The 24,472-nt window shown below is 36.5% G+C and overlaps 3 protein-coding genes across 6 annotated transcripts; all 3 read left to right on the forward strand.

Annotated features, from left to right (window-relative positions):
- Positions 1-5,795: 5,795 nt before the first annotated feature.
- LOC116201846 lies at positions 5,796-9,358 on the forward strand. Of its 2 annotated transcripts, none has more exons than XM_031533275.1 (6): positions 5,796-6,256; positions 6,429-6,504; positions 6,894-7,586; positions 7,732-7,992; positions 8,389-9,074; positions 9,149-9,358. In XM_031533275.1, exons 1-5 carry the CDS (start codon positions 5,839-5,841, stop codon positions 8,546-8,548), a joined length of 1,608 nt encoding a protein of 535 aa, XP_031389135.1. In that variant the 5' UTR covers positions 5,796-5,838; the 3' UTR covers positions 8,549-9,074; positions 9,149-9,358. The 2 variants fall into 2 exon arrangements, with proteins under 2 accessions (XP_031389135.1, XP_031389134.1); XM_031533274.1 differs by having other exon boundaries at positions 5,797-6,256; positions 6,423-6,504.
- A 667-nt stretch (positions 9,359-10,025) lies between these two features.
- On the forward strand, positions 10,026-11,007 carry LOC116200847 (dehydrin Xero 1-like). Its single transcript, XM_031531781.1, has 2 exons — positions 10,026-10,370; positions 10,467-11,007. The coding sequence occupies exons 1-2, from the start codon at positions 10,086-10,088 to the stop codon at positions 10,683-10,685; spliced, it is 504 nt and encodes a 167-aa protein (XP_031387641.1). The 5' UTR covers positions 10,026-10,085; the 3' UTR covers positions 10,686-11,007.
- A 6,527-nt stretch (positions 11,008-17,534) lies between these two features.
- Positions 17,535-24,052, forward strand: LOC116200846. Of its 3 annotated transcripts, none has more exons than XM_031531779.1 (18): positions 17,535-17,700; positions 17,992-18,081; positions 18,190-18,281; positions 18,638-18,676; positions 18,776-18,829; positions 19,107-19,181; positions 19,829-19,894; positions 20,053-20,095; positions 21,054-21,099; positions 21,685-21,778; positions 21,855-21,907; positions 22,034-22,118; positions 22,215-22,317; positions 22,404-22,496; positions 22,782-22,848; positions 23,071-23,137; positions 23,261-23,314; positions 23,532-24,052. In XM_031531779.1, the coding sequence occupies exons 2-18, from the start codon at positions 18,006-18,008 to the stop codon at positions 23,670-23,672; spliced, it is 1,248 nt and encodes a 415-aa protein (XP_031387639.1). In that variant the 5' UTR covers positions 17,535-17,700; positions 17,992-18,005; the 3' UTR covers positions 23,673-24,052. The 3 variants fall into 3 exon arrangements, with proteins under 3 accessions (XP_031387639.1, XP_031387638.1, XP_031387637.1); XM_031531778.1 differs by lacking the exon at positions 17,535-17,700 and adding an exon at positions 17,707-17,907; XM_031531777.1 differs by lacking the exon at positions 17,535-17,700 and having other exon boundaries at positions 17,707-18,081.
- The last annotated feature ends 420 nt before the right edge of the window (positions 24,053-24,472 follow it).

Consider the following 24,472-nt stretch of genomic DNA (forward strand, 5'->3'; position numbering starts at 1 on the left):
AACTCTGAAACCAAACGCACTTAGAATCACCCAAAACGAATAAATCTTGAGGAAAAAAATCTCGAGAATCACTCAAAATGTCAACAACCGTTAGTGACTCAATCTTGTTAAATTTTGAACCGATTTGAATTTGACTTCAATTCTTAAATATTTTATTATAAGAAATTATTGAGGATATTAATCGGACGTTGAAAACATGGACCAAAATTCATTGGTTTATATGAGATTGATGTACTAATACTTATCAGTTTGAGCTTTTAAGTGTAAATGGACTCAAGCCCGTATGAACCTAATGGAAATTCATCGACTTTCTCGGGTAAGTCTTATTCAATTGAGCCATGTCTATCATATTCGAAATTTACTGATTATCATTTTGCATATACTGCGGCATTGGACCATGAGGTTGAACCTCGATCCTACCAAGAAGCAGTACAAGATTCTCGATGGCGTAATGCTATGCAGGCTGAAATACGAGCTTTGGAATCTAACAATACTTGGCGAATAGAACCAGTTCCCGAAGGCAAGAAACCCATTGGTTGCAAATGGGTTTTCAAAATTAAACGTCATGCGGATGGCAGCATTGAACGTTTCAAGGCTCGTCTTGTAGCAAAAGGATTCACACAAATAGAGGGTGTGGATTTTCATGAAACTTTTGCACCCGTCGCCAAGCTCGTTACGGTACGTGTTCTGCTTTCTCTCGCAGTAACTAATAATTGGGAAATGCATCAACTAGATGTCCATAATGCATTTCTTCATGGGGAACTTGAAGAGGAAGTATATATGAAGTTACCCCCGGGATTTTCTCATCGACGCCCAGGTTATGCGTGTCGTCTTCAGAAATCTCTTTATGGTCTTCGCCAAGCGTCTCGCAATTGGTTCTCTAAGTTTACGAGTGCCCTACGCAATTATGGTTTCTCTCAGTCTGAAGCCGATCATTCTCTCTTTACACTACAGCGGGATAAGAAATTTCTTGCGGTACTAGTCTATGTGGATGATATGATTGTCGTTGGGAATAGTTCTGAAGACTGTACATCTCTTAAGAGATATCTTGATACTCATTTTCGCATTAAAGACCTGGGGTCTTTAAGATACTTTCTCGGGATAGAAGTAACCCGCATGGAGAAGGGCTTATTTCTTAATCAAAGGAAATATGCACTCGACATCATCAATGAGTGCGGCTTACTTGGATCGAAGCCCTCCTACTTTCCTATGGAACAACGTCATGGTCTATCATCGGACTCGGGCTCTCCAATATCAGAACCGACTAGATACCGTCGTCTGATCGGTCGTCTAATTTATTTGACCATAACTCGTCCTGAGTTGTCTTACTCGGTTCACATCCTCTCCCAGTTCATGCAGGACCCACGAAAGGATCACTGGGATGCAGCATTAAGGATCATTCGTTACCTCAAATGCTCACCGGGACAGGGAATATTCTTACGACCTGCTTCCATGGATTTAGTAGCATATTGTGATTCCGATTGGGCTAGCTGTCCAATGACTAGACGATCAGTCACCGGATATTTTATCACACTTGGTGGTAGTCCAGTATCATGGAAAACAAAGAAGCAAACCACAGTCTCCAGATCATCTGCAGAAGCTGAGTACCGAGCTATGGCAGCAACTGTTAGTGAGGTCATATGGTTACGTAGTCTTCTATCTTCTTTGGGCGCCACAATACCTGGACCTACACTCTTGTATTGCGATAATCAAGCCGCTCTACATATTGCGGCAAATCCTGTATTCCATGAACGAACCAAGCATATTGAGATCGATTGCCATTTTATCCGGGATCATATACTGTCAGGCATTATTTCTACAGCTTATTTATCGACACATTCACAGTTGGCAGATTTGTTCACTAAAGCTCTCGGTCGAGATCGCTTTCATTTACTCCTTCGCAAGTTGGGAATTCGGGATCCTCATTCTCCAACTTGAGGGGGAGTATTACGGGATATGCCATGATTTCCGAGATATTTCCACATATATGATTTCCGAGATATTTCCACATATTCTCCGAGATTTGTTACATTAGAATCTTCTTGTATTCTTAGGATATTCTAGGATATTCTTAGGATATTCTTTGTATAGTTTATACAGTATCCTTTTTGATTTACTTACCGTAGGTATCAATGAGTTATTTTGTATATATACGGTTGTCACATCAATAAAGATCATCACCTTCAATTCAATCGATTCTCCTCTTTTTACATGGTATCAGAGCGGGTTATGCTTCCGCGCGCTCATGTGGGCTCACACCACGCCAGATTCAATTTCGAGGTAGCCAAGAGTGCGCCTTATGTTAATCAGGCCCAAGAGTGGTCCGGTCCAGTTCCGAGGTAGCTAAAGGTGCACCTCTAGTTAGGCCCGAGTGTGGAGCTCGAGGCTAGTTTGGTATTTGTCCCCCCTTGCCCGAGCACGGAAGAGGATGCCCGGCTCGGGTCAGTTGTTAAGGGCGGGTGTTTAAAGCACGTGTTGGACCACACGTTGTCACGTGAGGGCGGGTGTTGAGATATGTTGTCCCACATCGAAAAATTGAGAAAGAAACCACAAGCTTATATGAGGCTTGGGTCCAGTAACCTATCAGCTTAACCTTTTGGGTTGCAGATGGGCTCAAGTCCGTGTAGGCCCAAGTGGGTATTTTACAATATGTCAATAGGAGAATACATAATAAGGTTTAAACTTTCATTAATGCATGTGTACTAATCATAATTCTCATAACGGTACTGATTATGCGTATATACTATTTTTTCGGTGTGAACTCTTATCTGATGAACGCGCGTGTACTCAGGGGAGGCACCGATCACCATATGGGAATTATTGACCATATAAAAATGTGCTTTACCAGCTTAAATTAAAATTATGGGGGTTTTCTTTTCGGAGAACCAGAAACGTATTATATATAATCAGTCAAAATGGTTACTCCGTGTATTGCACGAGAAATTTAGTACAAATATATAAATTCGAATTGTATTTTAAAAAATTATAAAAAAAATTAATGAGATTAAAATTGTAAATATAATATATTATTTTACCTTATACTAGTTTTTTTTGTCCCGTACATTGCATGGGTTCATGTTCATATATCTCTATATCATTTTTATCGTAATTATTTATATTTTAAACATGAATTATCTTATACAAAATAATAATATTATTCAAATTTTAATTATATATATAATCACACAAAACTAGTTATGTATTTTTTAAGTGAAAAATTTGATGACAATATTCATTTTTTATATTTTTTATATTGCCACAATTTCCCTTTGAATAATAATAGAAATTAGGTTAATATCTAATTAAATAATTAATTATTAGTATACTTGATTGTCACTTAATTTTTGAATTGGGCCTTTTCTAATAAACCGAGAAGATATTTGATTATCATAATTAGGCTTGACTTCATTAAATCAATTCTCTTAATTTTTTAATATATTATTTAAATAATTTTTTCTATTAATGAAAAAGCATTTATTACAATAGGATACAATTTTACTTATATATATGGATATATGGATATGGATAATTAGAATGAACACATTTAATTTCAAAAAAAATATACCTATTCACAAGTCTTATAAATATATATATATATAAGTACATAAATTAATAATATAAATATATAGATAATAAATGATGATTGCATATAACATATATAAAATAGAAAATAATAGACTTATAATTAAATATAAATTAATATCAAGATAATAAATCACATCAATATTTATATATATTAAAGTAGAATTGGCACATTAAATTTGAATTAATATTAACCTTTATTTTATTATTAAATCAAATAAAGGTAAAAATATAAAATGTTTATAATATGTACATATATAATAAAGTAGAATTGGCACATTAAATTTGCAGTAATATTAATCCTTATTTTATTATTAAATCAAATAAATGTGAAAAATATAAAATGTGTATAATATGCATATAGTATTTTAAGTATCTACGTACTCCATAAATCACGCAAAAAAGAATTTATAGCCCATACAATATATTCTTATATATTGATTAATTAAAAACGTTAACATAGTCACTTACATGATTAAAATTCGGAATATCCAAAGCATTTGACTGAAAATGTATGCAATATTTATGATGGGTTATATTTAATAATAAAATCAATGAATCATAAAAATTATAATTTGTAGCCTCAAAAGTATAATTTTGACAAAATAATTTATTAAAACAGCAAAATATTATTGCTAACTAACTTAAAATGGAAATACTCAAACAGTTGACCCTGAAAATATTTAGTATGCTAATTAATTTAATAATTTATATGATTTATTATATGCATGTATATGTATATCAATTGTATTTATAAAGTGGGTGGTCTAGGTAAAATATGGATACAATACATAAATATATCTTTATTTTATATTTATATCAAGTGAACCACGTTAAAAGAGTTTCTTTTTTATATATATTTAAAAAATATTGCTAAGGTAATTATCCAAAAATAAAAGGAAAAAACTTTGTAATAATTAAGACCAAACTTTTCTCTATTTTATTATATTTATATAGTTATAAATGAAGTCAAGTTAATTATATATTGAGAGGTTAAAAAAGCTGAGACAAAAATTAAAGCATGTCCAAAAAATTTGGAAAAAAACTCAAAGTGTCGCATAACACTAGCTTAAGTTTAAAAAATAAACAACGATGCACATATATTACATAATTAAGGAGTCACATTTGATTATGTTAAAAGCATTAAAATATATAAACATGATGTGTTTTTATTTGAAAAATGTTTGTATTAAATCATGTATGTCTCTTTATTGCTAATATATAAAGAAAATGATGCTAAAATATGTATAAATAGAATTATGAGACACATAATCAAGCATAGGTATTTTTCTTTTACTTTTTTTTTGTTATAAGGAGGCCCATGAGCATAGTACATCAAATCAAGAATAGAAGTTATATATTGGTATTATAAGTATAATTAGTTTTACTAATTTTGATTAATAACTTATATAAAAATCTCACGCAACGCACGAGTAAACACTAGTTCCATCTAAAAGTACATATAAAAATAATAAATTCGTATACCTAAACATTTAATATATATATATATACATATATAGTTATATATATATATTCATATGCACCTTAATAGTGACCCATTGTGAGAAAGAGAAGTTAAAATGGGACCGAGAAGGATGGAAAATCTTTTAAGGAGAAAAAGGTAATTGTGATTGACTTAATCTCATTGTACCTATTGTGAGCGATAGCATATTTGTAGGATTTTTAGTTGTTAGACAACTTAATATTATAAAAGATATATCCAGATGTCTTTTACACTTATCAAATTAAATTTTTTAGAAATAATAATTATATAATTAATTAATATGTATTAATAATGTGTACTAATTAGAAACCATTCATTGAAATCAAGTTTAAATAATGCGTCCACGTACGTTTTAGCTTCTTTTTTTTTTCGGTTATAAGAGAGATCCATTGATCTAGTATATTGAAATAAAAAATCTTAAATATCTAATAAAGGGGCACAGATAGTCTCACTGGGTATTGAACCCGTGACATTTTAGTTACTAGGCGAGAAGTGCACCATAGTGCTATTTCCTCTCTTGATTGCGCGTTTTAGCTTTTAACCAACAGAGTCATGCCACTTCGGATGCATCCCTCGGCGGTGAGATATTCTGGTGTTCGTGGTGGACCAACATCCTTGGAATAGATTAATGGGCCTGTTAGGCCCACTGGGCTCACCATCACCCTTTCAGGCCCAATGTTGTATTCGATTGTCATGTCCACCCGCCAATTGAAAGCTCGCGCGCTCCCTCAGTACGCCGGAGAAGTCCGAACATGTCGTCGGCGGAAGGTGTTAACCAGAACCCTAGCAAATGGCGATTCACCTGGGAAGCCCAATCACACCACCCCACTCTCAAGCTGTTCCTCTTCAATCCCTTCACGAATCCTAAGCACCAATGCCGCGACCTGAAAGCTGATCTGAATCCCACGAGTAGTGTGGTTCAGGTGAGCTACGCCACTGACACCACCGGAGAAGAAGTCTCCCTGGGGGCTCCGGTGCCTAAGGTCCTGATAGATTACGAGTGTCCGTTGAGTTTCAGAGCCCTGGACGACCACATTGAGGTCAAGGTCGTGCTCCTTCTCCCGGTGGACCACCCGCTGGTCTCCAACTTCGACGAGGTGCTGAGTTTAGCCGGAGACGGAGGAGGAAAGCTGCAATCGGATGATTCGGAGCCTCTTTCAATGGCCACCGGTAAGCCTGAGCATCAGAATTTTACTCTGTTCAGGCTTTTGTTTAAGAATCTTTTCTTAATAATTCAACTGTGCCCATTTTTTTGGCCCCTGCGCTTAAAAATTATAGCTTTCAGCTGTGAAGTTGATATCTCAATTTTATTTTTTTAATCGTTAATCCATGGCAGATGCAGAGTCTCTGTCTGCTAATGGAGGAGTGGACTTCTATTGCAGAAGTTGTTCTAGCAAGCTCACGAGGAGTCCTATCAGGTTAGATATGTCAGCTGCTGATCGACTTCGTTTTGCTGTTTATCACTTTTACCGCTCTTCCGACGATTCGTCTTTCGTCTTAGTTTCTTGGTGAAACTTTCTTCGACGAGTTTGTCTGTGCTCAAAATAGACCGCCGTCTTTCTTTAATGAGCAATGTGCCTTGGCGGCCTTACCACGACTTTTTGATTACTGCGGTTAGTTTTGAATTTGTTAGACTAGAAGGCTCATGCTTTCTGTGGTTATGTTTATGGAAAATGCAATGAGAAAAAATGAAAGGGAATGGGTTGGATGCAAATTTTTATAGCACTTTTGGAATTACAGCTTCATTTTGTTGTCTGTTGTATGTGGAATTTTCGTGGTACAAATGGTACTTCTTTTATACTTGCAGACAATTTGTGGAGATGCCATCAGTTAATTGGCAAGAGGCAGCAGACAACTGGTTTGGGAGCTGCTGTTGTTCATTTGGAGGTGTCAGCGAGAAACTGGTTGCGAGGTATGCTAAGTCCTACACGGCTTTGAAGGGAAGGTGCTTGTTGGATCATTCTGCGGTCATCGTTTGCAAGGACGATTTCTTGGGTTGTCAATTTCCAGAATGTGATGGATCCCAAGTATGTGAAATTTCACCAAAATCAGACCTTCCATTTGTAGCTATTGGACAAGAAGTGAAGGATCATTCTTTGTGCTGTCAACTTCCAGCATCGGATAGTGAATCAGCTCAGATTGGGAAATCAGAAATTGGACATTGTTGTGACATGAGTCACTCAATGAATTCTGAAGTCTGTGATTATCCGTGTGATGTATCTGAACACAAGCATCGATGCCTGGAACCTGTGAAAGAAACTGAACTCGGGGAAAACCAGAAGTCCTTTCTAAATGGCTTCCTTGGGAATGTTTTCATGGCAAAATCTTACAATCTATCAGCAACTGTAGAGTGGGTGGAGTTTGCGTGTCCCTATTGTTCAGCACTTCTTGGAGCTTATCCTTCCTCTGATGGGGGTGGACCTCTTGATGGTGGAGTTAGGTTGTACAAATGTCTCATATCCACTGACCTGCCAGTTTTGGGATCAAATGACATATTCAGGTAAGCAACAGCTTCTCATAATTTTCCTTGCAGCGGCCTAATTTTGTTCATGATACAGATGAATGATGGTTTTAAGATGTTGCAATGGTTGGTTTCTTTGGTTTTAGTTTGAGGTGAAGCTAATTTTCTTTTCCTCTCGATGCAGGAAATATACCTTGGAGAAAATGTTTGCAAATCAAATTCTGCAAAATGCGAAGGATGAACTGTCATTCCGAACTGTAATTAAAGATTTGAGGACCAGATGCCCGGTGGTGCAAATAATATTACTAAATCCAAATTCCTGGTACTGTAGCAATTACTGCTTGGACACTGGTAGTCTTGTGGAGCCATCTTTGAAGGTGTCTCTTCGACCTGCCATTAAGGTGCTGTTCTGTGGTAGTAGGAACGACACACAATTTCAGCAGGGGTAAGTTTATCATTTATTTCATCAATGACTTTTTCTCTTTCCTCCTCTCTGGCTATATAAATCACGTTTGTAGGGGGATCTTTGAATGCAAAGACGTATAACATCCAAGTTCAGGATGCACTGATGAGGAAGATAGATTTTGTGAACTATCCCCAGAAAAAGAAGGAAAATAGATTTTCTGATCCTCCATCAAGTTCTCTTTCCTTTGTTATGCATGTGAGAGGTCACCTAGACATCGTTTGCTATTGTCTTGTCTATATCCGGTTAGACTCCTAAAATCTTGATGACAACCATACGTTGACTGCCCGCTGATTTTGAGACACACACAGTAACCCATGAACTGAAATGGAAATCACAGTTCTTTGTAAATGACATGGTGATTCCATTATTTTGCAGAAAGATTGAACAATGGTCTGGAAAACATGGAGCTGATGAAGTGTTCATGTTGCCGCGCCAAATAGAAGCTTTGGTCGACTATCTGGTTTCAGCAAGAGAGTTGTTCCCTCCTTCGTTTACTGTACTAGAAGGTTTTAATTTGTCATGCATGCAGAGGTAGGCATGGCCCTGCACTGAGCTTGCATCGTTTCTGGAGGGTATCTGATAAATTGGAGAAGATGAAATTTATTGAGACTGATAGCTTCCTAACATTTGAAGAAGGAATGATTATTGCCAAAATTAGGGACTATATGGCTTCGCATAGTAAAAATGACATTGCACGAGTTATTCCGAGCCATGTTCGTCTTAATGGAAGTGCAGACTTGCCGACTTTCTCCACTGATGAATTGGGAGAGAATTGGATCGGGTTATATAATTCTACCGAAGAAATAGAGGGATGGTAATTCATTCGGCAGATGATCCGACTTGATTCGTTGTCCCTTCCAATCAATCCATTGGTAATGGTGCCCTGTATCTAGTACCATTTTTGCGATTTTAGCTCAAAGTGGCTTGTGTGGGCTAATTTTCTTCATATTGAGCCATCTCATGCCTAATTTGGCGACGAGTCTCTTGTTTCTGTGGAATGGTGAATATTATTCCGATACGGAGATGCCTTTGTGGTTGATCTTCCGTTGGCTTTTCGAAAGGTAATCTTCTCGTTGATGTGGCTTTCTGTGTCTTTGCTCTGTTATGTTTGTATTTATTCTGTGATCTTTTGCAGGACCTGATGCATGAGAACAACTTCAAGACTTGTTATGATTTCACGCTAACCAAGCCCAGCTTCTTATATGTGCAGTAATTATGTTGGTGTATTATCATTATGGTCTAATTCTTCTGTTATATGTAAAGGAGAAGCTAGAGAGATCAGTTGCTTGCTCATGTAGATGATCTTCTCTTTTATTTATGAGTAAAAGATTTCATTGTTAACTGACGGACTGGGGATTTTGTACGTACTTGATGTTGGACCTGTATGATCCGACGAGGATGCCTGTCCCCGTATACCACGGTCGCATGCCCTCCTCCTGTTCCGTTGCACCTTTGTTGAGATCAATCATAGGACAGAGTCGTCATATGTTGAGGTGACTTATGGGATCGTGTGTTGTCAACTCAAGTAAAACGACAAAGCTCTACTTCTTTTACTCATGATAAGGCTCAGCTAATAAGTTGAGAACGCCGTGGCATGCTGCATGGCTAAGCGGACAATGGTGGAGATTAGGCTAAGCTGATATTAGTGGACAATAGTGGAGATTAATCAGTTAATGAACACCAGAATTATCACGTTAGTGGAGATTAATCAGTTAATAAATCGAGAACACCAAAATTATCTCACCGGAAAGAGAAAAATTCAGGTAAGTAATTGCTCACTTAGCGGAGGCCTCATCTGCTCCCCAAACGACTTGTTTTATGGCAGCCGATCAGCCAAGGTTGAATTCCACTCCATGAGTTGTGGAGCGTGTCATTCATATTCAACTGCCACGTGTCCTCCATAAAATTCGTGGCATCACAATCCTTTTTTCCCGCTGCATGCGTGCCAGAGATGTCACAAATGTGCCATGCACGTTCATGTGCATCTCTATATATCCACTCGCCAGGGGACTCTCTTCAGCTCAATTTGAAATCGAATCTCGTCCAAGAATTGCAGTTGGTAGCTCACGGATATGGCGCACTTCCAGAACCAGTATGATAACACCCCGGTGCGGCAGACCGGTGAGTTCGGTAACCCGATGCCCATGACCGATGAGTATGGGAACGTAATCCAGAGGACGGACGAGTTTGGAAACCCTATCAGCCACACAGGCCATCCTGGCGGATATGGGACTGCCCCTACCGGATATGGTGCTACGGGTGTAGGCGGTGGCCTCCACCATGATCAGCCTCACAAGGAACACCATACCTTGGGTGGCATGCTTCATCGCTCCGGGAGCTCATCGAGTTCTAGCTCGGTACGTGATCTTAATGAGATCAACTTAATCTAATCCTTTGTTTCCATTTACTACTTTCGTGTGTATGTATTATCATTTCTTTTGGTGTTCTTGCAGTCGGAAGACGATGGGCACGGAGGGAGGAGGAAGAAGAAGGGGCTGAAACAGAAGGTAAAAGAGAAGCTGCCGGGCCAGCACGGAGGCGAATACGACCGGTCCCAGGCCACCTCGACCACCACCCCTGGTGGACACTACACCACCGCCGAGCACCACGAGAAGAAGGGTGTCCTCGACCAGATCAAGGAAAAGCTCCCTGGCCACCACGGCCACCACTAGTTGATCATGATTTACAAAGTTAGCTTGATCAATCATGTATATTGCTTGCTGGCCATGTTTCGTCTTTTTCTTAGGATATACATAAGTTTGTAGCTTAAATTCCCTAAGTACGATGACGACGCAGTAATAATAAGTTTAGTAGCTACTTTATTAATAGTTGTGAAATTCGCCTTAATGTCATGCTTTTTTTTTTTAAGTTTTTTTTCCAACTTATGAGTGTTTAACATATGTTAGAATGGGTGTTAAAGATTACTAGAAATTAAGCCCGTGCGTTGCACAGGTTGTATTAAGAAAATTATATAATAGAAATAATTATATTAAATATTATAATTTGTATGATTATTTACTTTTAATGTTTAGTAATATCAATTAGGTATCGAATGGATTTAATGAGTTAGGTATTTTATAAAAAATATCGCATAAAAAGAGGGTAGGAAGGATCAATACAAATCATTATTTGGTACTGTTCTTAGTACTCAATGAGTCAAGCATCTTCAACGGAAGCTCAATTATAAAGAAGTAGAAGTCTGAACGATGAGAAGTAAATATTTGTTTAGAATCGGTTTGCTTGAGTTTTTCATTATGTTTTTGGCGTAACGATTTACGATTTTATTTGGTGGGCACAAATTTTCTCTTATACGAGTTATCAATATTTAGATATAGAAGGTCAAATAAAGAAAAAGTTAAAACTATGTACAAATCATAAGAGAACCGTTGAAATGCACTAAGGAGGCGTTTGTTTTTAGGGTAAATTACACAAAAAAATTCAAGTTTTGTAAAATGTCTCAATTTTGTCCTAAATTTTGTTTTGTAACAGAAAAAATCATAAGTTTTCTAAAATGTCTCAAAAATGACCTCCGTTATAACTTCCGTCAATTTTTGCCTACGTGTGACCTACGTGGACTGTTAAAGGGATCCACCATCAGTAGCAAAATTTGACGGAAGTTATAACGGAGATCATTTTTGAGACATTTTAGAAAACTTATGGTTTTTTTTGTTACAAAACAAAATTTATGATAAAACTGAGACTTTTTACAAAATTTGGGTTTTTTTTTGTAATTTGCCCTTGTTTTTATGTAAAGTTGGAAATTTACATTGTAATTTATAGTATTTGTTCTAAGGAGGCGTTTGTTTTTATGTAAAGTTGGAATTTTACATTGTAATTTATAGTATTTGTTTATAGAAGTTGTAAAAGTTAATCATTATAATTATTTCTTCTAGTTAGAATACAATTGTGGTCGATAAAAATTTTACATTCAAAATAAGTAGAATTGTAATTATTTTTTCGAGTTAGAATACAATCGTGGTTGGTAAAAATTTTGCATTTAAAATAAGTAGAATTGTTAGATGAAAACAGGGATTACGGTCGTGGGATTCACGATCATCTCTACAAAAGTAATCGTTTATTATATTATTAGTATCACTCACATTTCTCGTAATCCACTGTAATTTATCAATTACAACAATCTCACATTTCAATTTTTAATTCAGAAAAAAAAAATTTCTAGTTAAATTTTCCCTCAAATCTCTACATTTCATGTAATCTAACAATCTTCACATTCAGTAAACACTTCATTGTACACAATGTTCCAGTAAACACTTCACTGTACACAATGTTCTTAGTGTATCCTGCGTATTTCCCATCGTCTCTAGAATTAGAATTTTCAGAGCCTCTGGTGAGGTCACTCTGGTCCTCTAGTATTAGAATTCCGTAGTATATCTTCTACCGAAAAAAGAAGAAGAAAGAATTCCATAGTATATTCAAATTCCAATGTATCTTGCTTGACCAAGAAGTAGAAATGGACAAAGTAACTGAAATTACATATAAATGCCTCTGATTAAACTGTAATGAAAATATTTAAAGCTTATGATTGATAACAGTATGATATTTGATAATCTTACAACGGAACTCCCTGATTCTCGTCGAAGAAAAGATAGCTCATTAACCTTTGAGACATTATTATGCTTTTGTTCTTCAAAGAGTGCAACATTAGCCATCCCAGATTGTGATGTTTACTTTGTTTCCCTTGCAATAATCAATTGATATAACTATTTTAAATAAAATAATGTGTAAATACATGATTGGCTAATGTAATTAATATCAAGTTCAATCATTTCACCTTGCGTCTTGTAATTGGATGCTCATCATATCTACTGTGCCCTCATCAGTCATTCTTTGTTCGATTGGATTCACTGAAATGACAACATCAATAACATCTGAAAAATGAAGAGAAAAATGTTGAGATTAGACTTTTGATTGAATAAATAAAATTTCTAATGCGAATTATTCTTTACATATTTCAACATGTGCTAATTGGAGAATTATCGGTTAACAGATCCTTCCCACATCGAGACTATGGCCTTTCAAAGAGAACAAACTAAAGAACATGGGGAGGAATACTACTATCATCATTTTCAATTTCTTTCACAATAGTTGTTGCATAAAAATACAACATGAAATCATTCTTTTCCACCACAACTAACTTTTCTTTGTTCTTTGTTACGGAAAAATTATCCATAAAATAAAATTTTGCTTCACAGAGAATAATCTTAAACTTGTGAGAAATATTTTTCTAGATTGCAGCATGAATGTAGTTTCCCTGCAAAAGAAAGAAACAATCAAATTAAATGAGGAATTTCAAAATTATTATAACATAATAAAATTGACAAATTTAAACAATTTCATCAATAAGAACCATATCGGTGGTGCTCAATAGCTCTTTCCTTCGACGTGTATTCATACTATCCCATAATCTTGAGACACGCACTTTGATTTTCCAATCATCTCTAGTCGAAGATATAATATATTATCGGAGGGTGCTTTCCTCCTACAGATATAATATATTAAAAAAATTAATATTGAAATTAGATTGACAAAATCATCAAGTGGCAGCAAACTCGGATATAAAGGCATCCGCTACCAATGGAAAAATTAAAAACATGGAGCTTTCACCCACTTGTTGAAGTACTTCATCGCGGACGACATTTCTCTAAAATGAAAGATTCATAGATTGAAGTGATTGTGGAAGAGTGATTATGGAAATTGTTTATATTGACGATGAATAAACACTTCGAATTCCAGTGCCGATAACTCCAGTAACAATAAATTGGAGATAAATTCGCAGCAATAAAATTAATCCAGTAAAGGGGAACAATCAGAAGTAAAGCTAGTCAAGTTACCCAATTGTTTTGTGATAGCTTTATAAACATATGAGAATTTCGTGCTGGATTTGGAAGACCAAGTGCTTTGCCCCACCAACGTAATGTGGTCCATCCTCGGGGTCATCTACCAACTTGTACGTCTTTGGCGACGACAGTTAGCCGCCTTCTAACTTGCCTCCTGGACACAGAATATCAGCTACTCATTCCATACCTGTCAACCCTCAGCCATCATCAAATTTCTCAAACGTATATGGAACCCTCATTTATGGTACTCTTCTCCCTCAACTCTCCCAGTCATCTTTAGTTATCTCGGTCTCTCTTTCTTTCTTCTTCATCGGAAAACCCCATAGCACCACCAAGCATTTTCATGATTTGTCAGAACATGGCCACCTACTCTATCAAAGGTGATTTAACGAAAATAATGATTCAAAAACTTATTGACAAGATAGTAGAAGAAATTAATGTAAAATTGAGTCGATCCACAATATTTTCGAAAATAAAGTGATGTATGCTAGTAGATTGAGCAACACCAAGAAATAAAGCCCAATAAACAAAAAGCAAGCACTAATTTAATTCTTTGAAATATTAATACTATTGATCAACTATAGATAAGAAATAGTTGTACGGGAGATTTTTGCTATATGGCTATGTATCGTAGATGATATGTCTATATAAACATGTCAAACTTCATCGGTGACATAATTTTGGATCATTAGTCTTCTCGTATGAGAAATAACAATATGTTTTTGGTCTTTGATATCTAAAAGTGGATTACCGATGGTACTTGTAGAATGGATCTTTTTACCATCCTTTCTTGCAACGGTTGTAAGGAAGCAAATTGAAAATAGTGCCTTGGAATCCTGATGGAGGGGTCTTTTACCTCTGTTAAGGACATCATAAGAAGAAACAACACTTTGGAGGTCCCACTGACTGGCCTATAATTATCGTTTGTTGGCACTACTTCGAAATTCTTGAAGTTGGATGCCTATCTATACGCAACAACAGCTTGAGCTTGTTTATAAGATTTTTCCTTACAACAGCATGAATTAGCTTGGCATGGAAATTTTTGAGAAAATGTTACAATATAGATATGTAAAATAACACTATAGTTAGCGCAATAGCGACCTCTTCATCAAGTAGAATCATCTTGATGTAGAAATTGTCATCTTCATTATGCATATTGTAAACGTTCCACATCTGAACGATGTGTGCTCTGATAAACCAGTCATCTCGAGTGTCATTTAGATCATGTATATAGTTGAGATCTGTAATATATGATTTAGTAAGTCTTTGAGGAACGAATGAACTATGTAATGGGTTGTATCCTTTTATAACATAGTTTTATAGAGAATATGGTCTAACCGAGGAGTTGGACTATTAATACATTAATTGGTGATAATCTTTTCGTTGTTTGTGTGGATGCACGGAGGTGGCCATTAATCTTGGAATGGAAGATTTATCACGAAAACTTATTAAATCAATCATATGAATCATGAGACTTACGGATTTTTTAGTGTATGTACGTTTTATTTAGATGTTTACGGATTCCACCAAATTTATTTAAAGCATTTATTGTTTAGTGACATGATATTATCTTTTTTGTTTTATTAAATTGTGGGAAGATGTGAAGGAGCGATTGGCTGATGGAGTCTTGTAGTTATGCATGCTTTCTATTTAAACCCAGAACAGACTAGATAGCGGGAACAGCTAAGGACATTGCACCACGAGTTGAGGAAACGTCGAAGGGAAGCTCTCGTTGATGGGACGGAGCTCTCTCGTTAATCAGTGTCTACTTTACATATATATAATAGATAATTTACTTACTGTGAAATTAATATGCTCTTTAAAGTGGGATTGATGAGAAGGAGTTGAGAAATGAATCGTCGATTGCTGAGAAGAAGCTAAAGAGTCGTCACTGACCTCTCCTGCACTGAAAGTAACAATCAGAAGTAAAAGAATTTAATTACGATGAAATTAATATGCTCTTTAATGTGGGATTGATGAGAAGAAGTTTGAGGAATGAATCGTCGAATTGTGAGAAGAAGCTGAAGACATCGCTGACTACTCCTGCAGTGAATGTTTTAGAGTTATGGCCGATTTATTGTTGACCTATTTTTGTTTAGTAGCCTCGGCAGTGGGATTGAGTGTAAATTGGGCATAGGCTTGGGCTCGGACTTTTTCTAGTTTGGCTTCTTTATATTAATATTTTTTTGTTCTTTTCGGAAATAATTACTAATGACAGAACATTATTGGGCTTGAACTTGGGAATTGTTTTAGTTGGATTTCTTCATAGTTATTAATTTAATATGTTTTGTTCTTTCCGTGAATGATTAATGAGAGACTATTTATTGCTTTGGGAGTGAATTTTACATACATATATATATATATATATGGATTTTTCGTTCATCAAATGTCAAATTCTGGTTGATAAAGGGCGTGGTGCGCAGGTACAAATCCTGGAATCAAGTTTGTGGTTTGTTTCTCAATACAAATTCTCGTTCGAAATTAAGAGATTTTCTATTATAACTTATTATCATACTATTTCAATTTTCTTAAATAACCATTTACGAGTTACAACTGATTCGTTGAAAGAAAGAAAAAGGTTTTGCATAATCGTTTCCTTCTACATGTTGGAACATTCAAAAAATTTCCTGTACCAAATTAGCTTATATAAAATGAGCTTTTTCCTAAACCAAATAAAAATTATTCTTACCAACAGGATCAGATAGCCTCTTACAAAAAAATAAAAATAAAATGTAAACAATTTATCAATTCCGCATCTCATGCTACAATATCATCAGATAAATAGTAAATATATATATATACTTTCCTTGAACTCTCGCGACTGGCGGGGAGGAGTTGGCTTTTTGGGCCGCCACCTTTTTGATACAAATTACGTTGTTGAACGTAGGCTTCAATTTAATTGGATTTCCGGAGATTAAGATTCAAACAAATATATAAATAGGATTTAGGAAGGATTAATTCCAAAGAAAACACCAACTTTGCAGTTTGTATTCTTTCTAACATGAATTTTTAGAAATTATAAAAAAACATATACTTTTGATTTTGTATCACATCTAATAAATAATAATCTCCACTGTGAATTCTGACGGATTCCTCTGACATGGCTATCTAACGGTGCTTATGTAGTGACAGTGAATAACATTATCTCTTCTATACTATGAGATCTGATAAACTACCAATGTCGTTATCGCCAAGCGTTTGATAGTGATGTCGAACTCATGACCTGGTAAATTCAACTACCCACCAATTGCAGATTTAACAATGAAATGAAAGGCAACCAATTTCCAGTATTGATGATACAGAAACATGAATGATCTCGTTATAATTAATTTTATTCATTTAATGTGGCAAGAGCAATCAAACCAGCAGGTGAAGTAAGAGATATTTCAAGGTGTAGAAGACTTGCTATGTCATCCGCCGTCAGCCACATAAACACCGTTAGATATTCATATCAGAGGAATCCGTCAAAACTCATTGGGAAGGTCACTGCGTGTTAGACCAGATACAAAATCAAAAGTTTCAATTTTTTTTTTGTAATTTCTAAAAGTTCGTAGGGGAAAGGATACAAACTTCAAAGTTGTTACTTTTTTCTGGAAATCTCCAAAAGTTTCGTGTTGGAAATGATACAAACTATAAAGTTAGTGTTTTTTTTTTGAATTAAGCCTATTTAGGGCCCAGCCCATCTCATGCAACGAGACCGGCCCACTAAGCTTCAAGCATCGTCACGGCCCCACGGCCACATCTCTCTTCTTCGTTGTCGTCGTCGTCGTCGTCGTTTTACTTTTTCTTCCGGTTTCTTCGATTATCAGCTTCAAGCATCAATTTTCAGGTAATCTTGCTTTTAATTTCGGTGGAGAGGATGGATGAACGGACACCCTTCTAGCCATTCTCAGTGCCGGAGCAGCTGAATTGTCATTTTCCGGCAGCAGCAACTAACCGTTTGAGCTCGAATCCTCAATACATCTTGCAAGAAAAAATGCCGTCGTGATGCTTCTAGCTTGTTCCCCATGGAAGCGGAATTATTGCTTCCGATCATGTTAAGGGCTATGTCGGCGTAATATGGTGAATTTGAGCTCAAGCTTAGGCTCGGCAATTAAGCTCTTATGCTTGTCATTTACAGGTGATTTGCAGAAAATGATCATTCGTTCAAAACGATGGGAGTCTTCTCCATGCACGAGCTCTCTATTCAGCTTGAGCATTGTGGTTACAGGTAGTTCATTGGCTACATCGCTGAAGCTTTGGCGAGTCATTTACTAATGGAAAGAAGGTTGAGGCACACTGCCCCGTTTGATTTACCTTCCATATCTGTCTTTTGTAGCTGTTCTGTTACAGGAACCTGAGGCTGCTTCGGTTGTCGTTCCAAGTTCGAATTGCTATGCTCTCGACAATTCTAGCCACCTTGTTGATTTTGTATCCTCTCATATCATAAGTAGCAAATCGCATAATGATCAAAATCTTTGCATTCGATTATCAGATTGGTATAATAGGATGCACTGTCTGATGAGAGATGTTGGTGTGCGCGGCTGTGCCCTTCATTATTTTAATGATTCCGGTGTGTCAATGCCGTAAAAGTGCATGCTACCTTACTAGGAAAGAATGCTTGATGCTTGATGTTTCAAGATGGTCTGTCATGTGGATATCGATTAAAATCATGATTCTTGTGTTGTCTATAACTGTAGAAACAAGCGTAGAGCAGTCTTTCAGTTTACAATATTTGACACAAAAATGAGATGGGATGCAGTTGTTTTCTCTTAAGAAGCTAATAGAGTAGCTGGGTTGGGCAAGTTTTCGAGTATGAGGGGAAGGTAATCTCCTTTTGGTTATCATGTATATCTCATCTACAAGGTCCACTTGTGAGGATGTTATGCACGCTCATTGTACTGACATCACTTTGTTTAATGTAGGACAAGGACTTGGTGGTACGATTTTGCAAAGATGTAGAGACTAGGTCAAATACGGTAGCATCACTAAAGCAATTTAATTGTTTGTCATATTCTTCTTCTTAACTACTATTTTAATAAACTCTTCCCGGTGACAAATTATTTCTTTGAGATTATTGCTGAAAATATCACAAGAAGGAAGTGTTTCTATTGTGTTGAGATTCTTTTTAAAAATTTTGAGGAAACAATTTCTTGAAGCGTCTACAGTTTCTGTTATAGGCCATTGGTTGCATGATATGGAAGTCCTTCATTCTATTTTATTCTGATGCCATCTGCTCTTGTATGTACCTTGTAGGGATATGTGGACTTTGGCTGGTTTGATAAGTTCAATCACTTTGTTCCTGGTTCAGGACACGTCGATTTTGTTCAAGTATGTTCTTTTCATTATGAAGTAGTACTATTAACATTTTAATCAAGTTTGCATAAGGTAAAATGATTTTCTCTCTCTCTCTCTCGCGCCCCCCCCCACCCCCCCCCCCCCCCCCCCCCCCCCCCCCCCCCCCCCCCCTCAAACTTGAGAACTGCAAATGAGAATAGCATTTATGTTGAGAAATAAAATTTTTACATCTAATTTCCCAAAATAGGAGGAGAGGTTAAATCAGCATTTTGCTTAAAGTTGAGCTGGTAAATTGAAACATCAATATTGTACTTGGAGCGTAATTTAGTACACCTCATTAAGATGGGTTTTACATATGTGGGTTGACTTAGAAAAGTGACTAAATGGTTACTTGGAGTTGAAACCTGCCTGACACTAGAACAGACTTTGTTCATCATTCTAAAGGATCATCTTCGTAAAAGCTTAAGTTAGTAGATGGTGATCCAACAACATATCACATACACTATATAATGAAAACATGAAAATGTTGGAGGGGGCATATAATATTTCAAGCATTGAAAGCAGAAATGAACTTTAGTTCAACTCCTCAAGTGTGAAATAGGCTGTTGAGTAGCTGTGAATCTGAAAGCGCCCGTATTGACCTGTCTGTGAACTTACGTTATATTTCTCTGCACATACAGCGGTTTTACAATGGAGATTTGCTGAATTGTGAAACAAGTTATGACAAATTGGGACGAACAGCTCAGGTTGGTCATCTACAAGCCTTTTAGTCAAGCTAGAAGGTCATAGCAAATCTTATAACTGAATTTTCTTTTTGTGGAAGTATTAAATTTTTTGGTTTTATTTTGTTATTTCTTTAATTATGAATAATTTGAAGTTTTGATGTATGGCTTTTGCAATTCAGGTGAATATAATATGTGGGAAATGCTCGAATGGCCAATGCAGAGGTTTGTTATCTTACACTTTGCATTTTAATGCTGTGTATTTTTGTATCTTCATTTTACATGCAGCTTCATATGGAAACACAAATGCCTCCCAAGTCTTGATAGTTGTTTGATCTTTCTAGCTTTCTTATTGATGTTAATTTCCCTATATGAGGAGTGTGAAATTCAGTGCGTTTGCTGAGCAAATAACTATATGCTGTGATTGAAATTGAAGAGATACGGTAATATCTTCTCTGATTCACAAAATGGTTTGATGAAGTTGACATAATTGGACATGATTGTACCTTCTCAAGTGGTCATCAGACTTGGGCCAATCAATATAATCATAACCAGACACTGGAGATAATTTTGTGTAGTATGGAACTATTGTATCATATGACTCCCTTACCTCTGCTGCTGTCTCTTTTCTGTCTCCTAAATTAAGCTGAGTAATACCTGTAAGAGTATATTTATGTAAATCCAAATATCTCTCTATTTTTGGTTCTGTTACCAGGTATACTTCAAAAAGAGTTAGTTGACTCCAGATTGTATCCCTAATAAACAAGAGCTACTCTGTTTCTTCTCTAATTTATATAGCTCATGCAGTCTTTATTTATCCAGCCTATTAACATTTATATTAGATACCCTTTGGTTTGTAGTGCTATGCTTATTTTCATGGGTAGATACTTCATCTCCTCTCTGCAGCGATGAAACCTTGTTTTATGCTTTTCTTAAATCACAGCCTGTATCTGTAATAACATTAAAGAATACCATCGACAAAGTTAGTGTACCGTGCTAACTCTTAAGGTGTGAGTTTTACAACTATAGATCGATTGTGAAAAACCCTTGTTTTGTTTTACACTGTGGAGTGTTCTTCCATTGAAAATACCATCATTGCTTATCTGTACTTCTCAACAGCTCTGGGTTAATGCATAGCTTCTGTATCTCTAGCTTAATTGATCGACTTTTCATCTGACCATAGGTGAACTTGGATGCATCTGCAACGTTAGTTATGAGTCCGCATGCAGGTATCTAACATGCTATCTTTTGATACTATTCTTGGTTGTAATCCCATTAGCTTGATGTCATGGTCCAGTCCTCACTTCTTTGTTTGACTATTGCAAGAGTGAGGTCTGAGGTGCATATATATGGAGGATAGGCCCTCATATTGGAGGTGGACCATACAAAATCACCGAGTCCATAAACATCCGAAAACCGCTTGGCCAAGTTGTAGGGTTCGCCTAATAGAATCATTACAAGAACCTGGATGGTATCTATCTGGGAGCATGCTTTCCTTAGAAAGATACATGCACATAATGTATGAGCAATGAAGTTAGTTAGCAACCATAAACGAGTGCATTGGCTGCAGGAAAACTTTCTAACGCAGTATAATCAGTCATAAAATGCAATTATTTCATAATGAGATAAGCTCTCGATCAAGGTCAGAGAGAGAACTATCTGGTGCTACTGCTAGCAGCAGGATGTTGATTTTACATTTAATTGCATCTGTTTATTTTTATTATATAACTTGAAATGTTGTCTGCTATTAATAAGATGAACCAAAGTCTGATGAGATCCCACAATTTAACCCTCGGTACTTCAAAAAATTTCAGAGTTTCAATTGAACTTGCCATTCCATGTGAGAAGCGGGGTCCTCGGGTGTTCACGGGCTTTACTCTTGGTTTTTCTCCACGGTCTTGGGAAATTGTAAGTGTCTCAACATTTTGATGAGTTATGGTTAACTGTGATTAATTGAAATTGACTTCATGCCATCACCTCGTAGGTCCATAATGGAATGACTCAACAAGGCTATGAAAAATCAAATAATTATTTCAGGTCGGATATTAAAAACCATTTTCTCTGTGATATTCTTTTCTTGAATTATCCCATAGTTATTGAAGGATAATCAAATCATTAAGCTGGAAATGTCCTAGTTATGATTTTGAGATTTGCATGTTGCAGTTTCAGAACAGAGCAGACTCATATAGTCCTTTATATGACCGCTGTTGCTTCCCAGTCTAATCTGGTGCAAAAGCCTATCATTAAGGTCTCTATTTTCTCTCAATGTAATAACCCAAGTGATCTTCAACAAACAATAGAAAAGGTCGTATACTTGTATTCATGAATCTCCCAAGTTTATCAGGTTGTCCCCGAGGAAGGACTGGAAGTTAGGTCATCAGGCTCTGCAATAACTGGAAATCCTCCGACAACTTTATCGCCCTCCATGTTAATTTTGGAATGGAGATGTAAGAGCATATCTTGCAGAGGTTTGATAAATTTCCAGCATTTACTAATGATTTGGTCTCTGACCTTCGATATCTCTGCCTTTAAGGTGAGAAAAGAAGTGATGTTCCATATGAAGTCGAAATTACTACTCCAATAGATGGTTATGAACCGATACAGTTTACTCTCTCCAAAATGTGTGGTAAGCTTGTTTGGCGCAGTTCCTTCAAAATAATCATTTGAAAAAGTTGTAACGTATATTCACCTACTGGAAATGGGCCGAAGGATTTGAGGAAAAGATGGGCACTATTTCGGTAGTTTAGTTATCATAGACCCGTCATAGATGTTCCATAACTCATTTGTCGAACATGTGTCTCAAATATAGATACAGGTTTGCTTTCCTAACACCTTATTTATTTCAATATGGTAGGTAGGGTTGGTAACTAGCATATATATTGAATATCTTGCTGGCTTATATTAATTGCAGAATATAGACAGGACGGAGAGGGAGACACTGTACGAGGATGGGCCATATTTGGTATCCTATCTTGCATGTAAGTAATTTTCTTTTTCTTCACATTTAATAATGCTGATGAATCTGCTGGCTGGAAGTTGTCGAACAAATTTTCAATTTTTCAGAATTACTCTGAAGATTGTCTTTGGAAGTGAAATAAAGTAAAATCTGTTGAGTGTTCGATCTATTGCATTAAGAAACTAAATTTCTTTGCCTATGTTATATTTCTCATATTTGAGGTTCACATTTTGGCATGGATCAGATGCATAACTCTATCGACTTTCCTTTGCATTGGAGGGCTTGTCTACAAGACACGAGTAGAGCGCCAGGTAACCTGTTCTGACATTGTCAACTCCATCAAATACATCCACTTACAAATTCTGTTATTCGAACTTGTTGCTCATGTGCAAAGTTGATGTACTAAGTTAATCTACTGTTGGGAAATTTTGCAGCGTGGACTCGATGCATTACCCGGAATAACATATCTATCAGCCTGTCTAGAAACTGTAAGTATCCGCTATGTTTCTTTTAAGCCAGATCTCATGTTGGGGTTTGAAATTCCTGTGGGGATTGCAAACTCGGGGAAGAATTGGCAAAGTGAAATTTCTTGGATGAATGAAAATTACGCGGCATGTGAGCTTAGAATTGCCTCCCACATAAGATGACACAAACTAGTCTATGATGCACGTTCTAGTTCTGATTGATTGAAACTGATGAAAAAAGGTGAGTGGAGGAGGGAGCAACGGCTATTCAAGACCTGAGGATCTCAACAGCGCATTCGCAAGTCAAGCTTCTTGGGAACAGCCGTCACCTTCTAATCAGAGAACTTGGAGGCCAAGCGAAAGGACATATGGATCAATTTGATTGAGAAGAGTAAGCGATCGCGAATTTGTTCCCTTTGCAGCAAAATCTACTTGTCTGCTTTTGTTGTTCTGAAGAATCAGTGTCACATGAACCGTGATATCTTCATTTTATCTCCGATGTCCAGAGTATATGCGGTTCCTCCATTTATGCTTCTGATGGAGGCACTGCAAACACAAATTGATGTAAAGTCCATACAGAGTAACTAGGAAAAGGAAACAGATAAAACACTGACATGTGACTTGATTCTTAGTATTGCTGGTCCTATGATGGTTAGACTGAAAGATTAGAATCGAGAAAGAGTTGTCGAGAATTGAGCTCGATAAGGTTAGACTTGGCAAGTTGGCATTGGCAAGGATGGCCTCAGTTATTATTTTCCTTCATCACTTTTGCATTCAAGAAAAACATTTATTATTTGACCTATGGAAATCACAAAACCCAATTTGCAAAGTTTAATCCGAAAAGTTTGTTACTTTTAGTTCAATTTATAAGCACTTTTTAAGTAGGCGTGTAAATGAGCCGAGCCGAGCTTGAATTTAGGAGGCTCAAGCTCAGCTCGATCATTTTCTCGTGAGCTTGAGCGCAAGCATGATCGAGTCTAAACATCCGAGCTCAAGCTTAGCTTGTTATACAAATTGGAGGCTCGAGCTCAAGTTCGAGCTCAACAATGCACTAGTGAAGCGAGAGCTTTGGTCCAACTGTGCTCGATCGAGCTCAAGCTTGTTTAGGCTCCAAATAATATCAGTAGTCACGGTCTTATGGGCCTTATATATGGGAATCAGTAACTATATATATATATATAT

The sequence above is a fragment of the Punica granatum genome, chromosome 3 (genome assembly GCF_007655135.1).
Source record: "Punica granatum isolate Tunisia-2019 chromosome 3, ASM765513v2, whole genome shotgun sequence".
NCBI lineage: Eukaryota > Viridiplantae > Streptophyta > Magnoliopsida > Myrtales > Lythraceae > Punica > Punica granatum.